This window comes from Thamnophis sirtalis, unplaced genomic scaffold (assembly GCF_051295495.1).
Source record: "Thamnophis sirtalis isolate CommonGarterSnake01/CBP01778 unplaced genomic scaffold, rThaSir2_p1.2 scaffold_4, whole genome shotgun sequence".
NCBI classification, from domain to species: domain Eukaryota; kingdom Metazoa; phylum Chordata; class Lepidosauria; order Squamata; family Natricidae; genus Thamnophis; species Thamnophis sirtalis.
The window spans coordinates 141786988-141796614 of record NW_028261384.1 but is presented as its reverse complement, the minus strand read 5'-3'; the positions used below and the strand labels follow the sequence as shown (position 1 = coordinate 141796614).

At 40.9% G+C, this 9627-nt stretch overlaps 1 protein-coding gene across 1 annotated transcript; it reads right to left on the bottom strand.

Moving 5' to 3' along the window:
• Nucleotides 1–1164: 1164 nt before the first annotated feature.
• On the bottom strand, nucleotides 1165–9384 carry ELP5 (elongator acetyltransferase complex subunit 5; the record flags this gene model as incomplete). The annotated part of the gene is given in 6 exon segments (XM_087714295.1): nucleotides 1165–2003; nucleotides 3877–3977; nucleotides 5535–5606; nucleotides 5608–5646; nucleotides 7417–7610; nucleotides 9158–9384. Coding segments are annotated over 6 exon segments (742 nt in total), but the record flags the coding sequence as incomplete, so codon positions are not given.
• Between the last annotated feature and the right edge of the window lie 243 nt (nucleotides 9385–9627).

The following is a 9627-nucleotide window of genomic DNA, read 5'->3' as shown; positions in this document are numbered from 1 at the left end:
CTTCGAAGGGGTTTATATTCCCCCAAAGATGCAGTCATGTAAGTCACCCACATCGATCATTTTGTAAAAAAAAAAAACACAATTCCATGGCAAATTTTTAAATGCACAAAAAGATGCAAACAGGGCGATGATTTATTGTTTATAGAATAGAGAATCGAATGGAATGAATAATAAAATATAGAATTAGATTAGAATAGAATAAGGAATAGAAAGTAGAATAGAAAGTAGAATAGAATAGAAAATCGAATGGAGTGAATAATAAAATATAGAATTAGATTAGATTAGAATAAGGAATAGAAAGTAGAATAGAAAGTAGATTAGAATAGAATAGAAAATCGAATGGAATGAATAATAAAATATAGAATTAGATTAGATTAGATTAGAATAGAATAAGAAATAGAAAGTAGAATAGAATAGAAAATCGAATGGAATGAATAATAAAATATAGAATTAGATTAGATTAGAATAGAATAAGAAATAGAAAGTAGAATAGAATAGAAAATCGAACGGAATGGAATAATAAAATATAGAATTAGATTAGATTAGATTAAGAAATAGAAAGTAGAATAGAATAGAAAATCGAATGGAATGAATAATAAAATATAGAATTAGATTAGATTAGAATAGAATAAGGAATAAAAAGTAGAATAGAAAGTAGAATAGAATAGAAAATCGAATGGAATGAATAATAAAATATAGAATTAGATTAGATTAGAATAGAATAAGGAATAGAAAGTAGAATAGAATAGAAAATCGAACGGAATGGAATAATAAAATATAGAATTAGATTAGATTAGATTAAGAAATAGAAAGTAGAATAGAAAATCGAATGGAATGAATAATAAAATATAGAATTAGATTAGATTAGAATAGAATAAGGAATAAAAAGTAGAATAGAAAGTAGAATAGAATAGAAAATCGAATGGAATGAATAATAAAATATAGAATTAGATTAGATTAGAATAGAAAGGAATACAAAGTAGAATAGAATAAACAGAAAATCGAATGGAATGAATAATAAAATATAGAATTAGATTAGAAGGAATAGAAAGTAGAATAGAATAGAATAGAAAATCAAATGAAATGAATAATAAAATATAATTAGATTAGATTAGAATAGATTAGAATAGAAAATAGAATAGAATAGAAAATAGAATAAATAGGAAATAGAATAGAATTCTTTATTGGCCAAATGTGATTGGACACACAAGGAATTTGTCTTTGCTGCATAAGCTCTCGGTGTACATAAAAAGACAAGATCCGCGTCATCAATTGCAAAAGTTCAGGAAAGAGGAAAAAGTGCCAGAAGGAATTAAGGAGAAACTTCCTAACAGTGAGAACAATTAACCAGTGGAACTGCTTGCCACCAGAAGCCATGGATGCTCCATCACTGGAGGTTTTCAAGAAGAGATTGGAAACGCCACTTGTCTGAAATGGTCTAGGGGTCTTCTTCTTGAGCAGGAGGTTGGGCTAGAAGACCTCTAAGGTCCCTTCCAGCTCGGTTATTCTATTCTATTGCATTGAGAAGTCGGACGGAGCCTGTCCTGTCGGCACTCAAGATAGTTTATTGGCTGCTTGGCTCGGAATCTCTCCTTTCGTCAAAAGGATGGAGGGTATCAAATCCCTCTGTCCACCGTCAGCAATTCCTCTCCGGGATCCAAACCGGTTTTACTCCTCTCCTTTCCCAGAAAAAAAAAGCAGCAAATCTGGATGGATTTTTCTCTCTTCGGATGGCCCCGGGTTCCGATTTGCCCTGCCAGAACATTCCTCGCGCTTCACCGGTTCTGCCCCCCCCTCCACCTCCCCTCCATCGTTCCCAAGTTGCAGCTCTCCAGGAAGATGTGTGGCAGGATTCCAGTTCCAGATGTGGAACAACTTCCCCCCCGTTTCGCTTTCAGACGTCCAAGTCGTCATCGGGATCTTCGTCGTCAAAGTCATCGGCGGCGTCCGGTTCGTAGTAGATTTTGCCTTCCTCCGTGGATGTTTGTAGCAGGGAGGACTTCCTGGAAGGGAGGAAGGAAGCAGAGGAGAAGAAAAAAAGGATTTGTCTGCCTATAATCCATCCGCTCTCTCTCTCTTTCACACATCTTTATTCATCCATCCATCCTCTGGGAGGTGTTTTGATCCCTGGAGGTTTTCATGGAGAGCTTGGAGAGCCGTTGGTCTGAAAGGCTGTATAAGGCCTCCTGCTTGAGCAGGGGGTTGGACTAGACGACCTCCAGGGTCCCTTCCCATCCTTTGATTCTATGGTCTGTCTATCTAACCTCTCCCTTCCTCCCTCTATCATCTGTTTCTATCATCTCTCTCTCTCTCTATGTGTGTCTTATTATGGTATCTACCACCTATCTATGCCCGTCTGTCTATCATCTATGCCTATCTGTCTGTGTTTGTCTATTTATCTATCATCTATTATAATCTATGTATATTTTTATCTCTCTCCTCTCGCTCTCTCTTTTCTACCTATGTACATCCATCCATCCATCCATCTAATCTATCCTATCATCCATCCATCCATCCATCATCTCTCACTCTCTATTTATCCATCCTACCTACTTATCTATCTATCTATATCTATCTATCTATCTATCTATCTATCTATCTATCTATCTATCTATCCATCCATCCATCCATCCATTCTATCTATCTACCTACATACCTATCTATCTATCTATCTATCTATCTATCTATCTATCTATCTATCTATCTATCTATCCATCCATCCATCCATCCATCCATCCATCCATCCTACTTATCTATCTATCTATCTATCTATCTATCTATCTATCTATCTATCTATCTATCTATCTATCTATCTATCATCTATCTATCTATCTATCTATCTATCTATCTATCTATCTATCATCTATCTATCTATATCTATCTATCCATCCATCCATCCATCCATCCATCCATCCATCCATCCTATCTACCTACATACTTATCTGTCTGTCTGTCTGTCTGTCTGTCTGTCTGTCTATCTATCTATCCATCCATCCATCCTTTCCTTCCATCCATCCATCCATCCATCCATCCTATCTATTTACCTACCTACCTACCTACCTACCTACCTACCCACCCACCCACCCACCCACCCACTCATCCAATCTATCATCTATCTAACATTGAGGTTCTTAAGAAGAGGCCATTTGTCTGAGATGTTATAGGGCCTCCTGCTTGAGCAGGGGGTTGGACTAGATGACCTCCAAGGTTTCTTCCACCTCTATTATTCTACGTATTTATAAAACTGATGTGCTTCTCTATCTCATTACCCAAGCGAGGAACCAAGACGTGTTCGACGTAAACCTCACAGAGGTATGAGGTCCTTTATTTTTTATTTATATATTTACATCCCGCCTTTTTTCGTTTTACAAACAACTTAAGGTGCAAACGTATCCAATATTCCTTCCTCCTCTTTTCCCCACAACAGCTGGCTTTTAGGCCTAAGGCAGGACTAGAACTCCCTGTCTCCTGGTGATTGGCCCAAAGTCACCCAGCCGGCCTTCGTGGCTAAGGCGGGACTAGAACTCCCAGTCTCCTGCTTCCTAACCTCCTGCCTTCACTACTAGGCAAAAATGGCTCTTAAGGAACGTGCCAACTGAATGTAAATATACATATTTTAAAATATAGGTTTTTTTTAAAAAAAATGGAATGTGCCAATTAAGTCTTGGTCCATTGTGCTTAAAAGTTGCCAAGTGGGCTCCGTTGAATGGAAGATTTCATATTTGTAGGCGTCTTCTGCCCTTCTCTCCTTGCCAAAATATTCTAAGCCCCCCCGCCGGGCCGTTTTGTGGAGGGCGCTGGGCAGCGTGTAAATTGAATCGGTGGTCAAATGAAATATTCCGAGAGGAAATTACAGAAAGAGACGGAGGTCCTTACTTTTCCTCGCTGAACTGGTACGGGAGAGGCACCGATTCTCTGGCTTGGCGCTCGGCCTCCGTGAGACGCAGGTTGAAGGTCAGGCGGGCCGTCGGATCAACCTGGAGAGATGTCCAAGGTTAACGGCGTTCGTGGATCAAAGGAAAGAAAGAAAGAAAGAAAGAAAGAAAGAAAGAAGGAAAGAAAGAAAGAGAAAGGAAGGAAGGAAGGAAGGAAAGAAAGAGAAAGGAAGGAAGGAAGAAAGAAAGAAGGAAAGAAAGGAAGGAAGGAAGGAAGGAAAGAGAAAGGAAGGAAGAAAGAAAGAAAGAAAGAAAGAAAGAAAGAAGGAAAGAAAGGAAGGAAAGAAAGAAAGAGAAAGGAAGGAAGGAAAGAAAGAGAAAGGAAGGAAGGAAGGAAGGAAAGAAAGAGAAAGGAAGGAAGAAAGAAAGAAAGAAAGAAGGAAGAAAAGAAAGAGAAAGAAAGGAAGGAAGGAAAGAAAGAAAGAGAAAGGAAGGAAGGAAAGAAAGAGAAAGGAAGGAAGGAAGGAAGGAAAGAAAGAGAAAGGAAGGAAGAAAGAAAGAAAGAAAGAAGGAAGAAAAGAAAGAGAAAGAAAGGAAGGAAGGAAAGAAAGAAAGAGAAAGGAAGGAAGGAAAGAAAGAGAAAGGAAGGAAGGAAGGAAGGAAAGAAAGAGAAAGGAAGGAAGAAAGAAAGAAAGAAAGAAGGAAGAAAAGAAAGAGAAAGAAAGAAGGAAGAGAAAAGAAAGAGAAAGAAAGGAAGGAAGAAGAAAGAAAGAAAGAAGGAAGGAAAGAAAGAGAAAGAAAGGAAGGAAGGAAAGAAAGAGAAAGGAAGGAAGAAATTAGGAAAGAAGGAAAGAAGGAAAGAAAGGAAGGAAGGAAGGAAAGAAAGAGAAAGGAAGGAAGAAAGAAAGAAAGAAGAAAGAAAGAAAGAGAAAGGAAGGAAGGAAGGAAGGAAAGAGAAAGGAAGGAAAGAAAGAGAAAGGAAGGAAGGAAGGAAGGAAAAAAAGAAAGAGAAAGGAAGGAAGGAAGTAGGGAAGGAGGGAGAGAGGGAGGGAGGGAGGGAGGAAGGAAGGAAGGAAGAAAGAAAGAAAAGAATTCCCTGTGCAGAAGCAGCCATCTGGGTAGGTTTAGTTGAGCCCAGCATTTCTCAAACTGGACCACTTTTAAGATGATTCGCTTACCAACTGCACGGATCGCTTCTCAACTGCAGTGATTCGCTTAACAACGGGGGGGGGGGGGGGGGGCAAACGAGCTGCAGAATCAGTGCCGGTTAGTTTTCACCACCACTTTGCTTTAACAATGGAAATTCTGCTCCCAAATTGAAGCCTTTAAGTCAGTGTTTCTCAACCTTGGGAACTTGAAGATGTCCGGAATTCAACTCCCAGAATTCCCCAGCCAGCGAATTCGCTGGCTGGGGAATTCTGGGAGTTGAAGTCCGGACATCTTCAAGTGGCCAAGGTTGAGAAACACTGCTTTTAAGTCAACCGTGTTGCATTATTTCTAAAATATCTGCTCGTCTTCTCAAGCAAACCTGCCTCTCCACCCCCCCCCCCAAATTTCCTGGATTTCTTTCTTCCTGACAAAGAGCCCCCCTGAATCCCCCCACCCCCAACTAACCAAACCCTGCCCCCAATTCATCGGTCGCGACGCCAAGATACGCACCGTGGCGAGACCCCGTCCTTCCTCCGCCTCGTCCTCTCTGGAAACGCCTTTTGGTGGGGGCTCGCCGAGGGAATTTGAACCCAAACCCCGGGAGGATGCTGAAGAGTTCTGTCTGGGGAGGGAAGGGCAGAATGAGGGGGGGGGAGAAGGCAGTGGTGAAATGTAAATGTTTTTGCCCACGGTTCTCTGGGCGTGGCTTGGTGGGCATGCCAACTTTAATTTTTGAAGCATGTTTTTATTACCTATGTGCCCAAACCGATAGTAAAAACTGTCTCTGCTTCCTTTTCTTCTCCTTCCCATTTCTCCATCCATCCATCCTTCCTTTTCTTTCCTTCATTTCACCCTTCCTTCTTTCTTTTCTTCCCTCCCTCCACTAATTTCTTACCCTTATTGCCCCCCTCTCTACTTCTTTCCTCTTTTCATCCTTCTTTTCTCTTTCCTCTCTCCCTCCACTAATTTCCTCCCTTCCTTCCCTTTATCTCCTCTTTTCACCCTTCCTTCTTTCTTTCCTTCTCTCCCTCCACTAATTTTCTCTTCCTCTTTTTACCCTTCCTTCCTTTTCTTCTCTCTCCACTAATTTTCCTTCCTTTCTTCTTTCCTTCCTTTCCCTTTATTTTCCCCCTCTACTTCTTTCCTCTTTCACCCTTCCTTTCTTCTAATGTTTCATCTCTCCCTCCACTTTTTCTTTCTTTCTTTCCTTCCTTCCTTCAATACAATACAATACAATACAATAGCAGTCTATCTATCTATCTATCTATCTATCTATCTATCTATCTATCTATCTATCTATCATCTATCTATCTATCCATCCATCCATCCATCCATCCATCCATCCATCCATCCATGTATCCATCCATCTATCCATCTATCCATGCATCCATGAATTTGCCTTCTCTCTCACAGAGGGTCTTCTAGGAGTCATATGATAAAGTATATCTATCTATCTATCTATCTATCTATCTATCTATCTATCTATCTATCTATCTATCTATCTATCTATATCTGATCTCTCTCTCTCCATCCATCCATTCAATATAATAGCAGAGTTGAAAGGGACCTTGGAGGTCTTCTAGTCCAACCCCCTGCCTAGGCAGGAAACCCTATACCGTTCCAGACAAATGGCTATCCAGCATCTTCTTAAAGACTTCCAGCGTTGGGGCATTCACAACCTCTGGAGGCAACTTCTGTTCCACTGATTAAATGTTCTCACTGTCAGGAAATTTCTCCTCCGTTCTAGGTTGCTTCTCTCCTTGATTAGTTTCCACCCATTGCTTCTTGTTCTGCCCTCTGGGGCCTTGGAGAAGAGTTTGACTCCCTCTGCTTTGTGGCAACTCCTGAGAAATTGGAAGATGCTATCCTGTCTCCCCATGTCCTTCTTTTCATTAATACAATACAATACAATATAATAGCAGAGTTGGAAGGGACCTTGGAGGTCTTCTAGTCCAACCCCCTGCCTAGGCAGGAAACCCTATACCGTTCCAGACAAATGGCTATCCAACATCTTCTTAAAGACTTCCAGTGTTGGGGCATTCACAACCTCTGGAGGCAACTTCTGTTCCACTGATTCATTGTTCTTAACTGTCATGAAATTTCTCCTTGGTTTTAAGTTGCTTCTCTCCTTGATTAGTTTCCACCCATTGCTTCTTGTTCTGCCCTCAGGTGCCTTGGAGAATAGCTTGACCCCCTCTTCTTTGTGGTTTCCTTCCCTCCCTATCATTTATCAGCCAGGAAGTAAAAAAAAACGGGGCAAAATCCCACTTCTTTCACATACATCCTCATTTAACCCTGGATGAAAAGACATTTCCCTGCATTTCTGATTCCAGAGCTGAGCTTTGGAAGGCCTGGGCCATCTCTGCCGTGGGTCAAAGGAAGCCCACCTCACCTTCTGCAGAAGCCTGCTCCCCCTCTTTCTATGGAGGACCACAGCAGTTCGGGGGCTCCCATCCCCACCTCGTCCGCACCCCGGTCCTGGCTGCAGGGTTACCACCAGGCGTGCCAGCGTCTTCAACACGTCCAGCTGGGCAGGCGGGTGCAAATCCCCGTGGACGAGCGCCACGATGCGGACAATTTTCAGCCCTGCGGAGAAAAGGAGATTTTGAGGAATCCCCAAGGCTGCTCCTGCCTTCAAGCGGCCTCAGGATTCACTCGGACCTTTGATGAGATTCACTGAGAAGAGGAAGCAACTGAATCCGGATGGATGTGATGTCCAAAAAGAGCTTCCTTGTAGAGTTAGCTCTATCTATCTATATCTCTCTATCTCTCTATCTCCATCCATTCATCTATATCTATATCTATCTATCTATCTATCTATCTATCTATCTATCTATCTATCTATCTATCTATATCTATCTCCATTCATATCTATCTATCTATCTATCTATCTATCTATCTATATCTATCTCCATTCATATCTATCTATCTATCTATCTATCTATCTATCTATCTATCTATCTATCTATCTATCTATCTATCTCTATCTTTCTCCATCCATTCATATCTATCTATTTCTATTTCTATTTCTATTTCTATTTCTATCTATCTATCTATCTATCTATCTATCTATCTATCTATCTATCTATCTATCTATCTATCTATCTTTCTCCATCCATTCATATCTATTTCTATTTCTATTTATCTATCTATCTATCTATCTATCTATCTATCTATCTATCTATCTATCTATCTATCTATCTATCTATCTATCTATCTATCTATCTATCTCCATCCATTCATATCTATCTATTATCTATCTATATCTATCTATCTATCTATCTATCTATCTATCTATCTATCTATCTATCTATCTATCTACCTCCATCCATCCATCCATCCATCCATCCATCCCCCCCTCTCTCTCTATCTCCATCCATTCATATCTATCCATCCATCCATCCATCCATCCATCCATCCATCCATCCATCCATCCATCCAACCAACCTACCTACCTACCTACCTACCTACCTACCTACCTACCTATCCTATCCTATCCTATCCTATCCTATCCTATCCTATCCTATCCTCTATTATAGATCTATGTATCTATGTATATCTTTACCTACCTCTCTCTATATATATATATGTCTAAGTATCTACCATCCATCCTTCTTTCCTTCTTCCCTCCCATTTACCTAGGAGAGAAGCAACTTAGAACTGAGGAGAAACTTCCTGACAGTGAGAACAACTAATCAGTGGAACAGAAGTTGCCTCCAGAAGTTGTGAATGCTCCATCACTGGACATTTTGAAGAAGAGGTTGGATATCCATTTGTCTGAAGTGGTGTAGGGTTTCCTGCCTAGGCAGGGGGGAGGACTAGAAGACCTCCAAGGTCCCTTCCAACTCTGCTAGGCTATGCTATTCTAAGTCTATTCTATTTCTATTCCCTATTGTATATCTATCTATCTATCTATCTATCTATCTATCTATCTATCTATCTATCTATCTATCTATCTATCTATCTATCTAAATCTAATCTATCTAGCATCTATTATAGATCTATGTATCTGTATATTTTTATCTACCTCTCTTTATTTCTACCTATGTACCTATCACATATATATATCTATATCCCCCATGGCTCAATTCTTCCCCCTTCCCTTCGCCCCTAATGCCCCTCTCTTCGCTCACCAACCACATTAGCTCTCCTGGGCAGCTGTGCCAACACCTGACAGACGGAGGGAAAGGGAAAGCGGAGCAGCAGCCAGCTGAGGGAATCCAGAACGAGCGTGGCGGATCCCTGGGAGGTTGTGGCCAGGCGGGACGCCAATTCCGAGGCGGAGAATTCTCCCACGGTCAGGCCGCTGCCTCTCCCGGACCAGCCCAGGGGATCTGGGAAAGCATCGTGGAACGATATCCTAGCAGAAAAAAGAGTTTACAGATAATCCCCAGTTGAGTCCCAAATTTCTGGTGCTGAGACATTGGTGAGTTTTGCCATGTTTTACGACCTTTCTGGCCACGTTGTTAAGTCAATCCCGGCAGTTTTCAAGTTAGGAATACAGCCAAATATAATAGCCAAATTGATTTTGGCCCGTCAAGGAAGTTGCAAAAGGGGATCGCGTGGGCCCAGGGACCAGTGGTGGGTTTCAAAAAATTTTCGA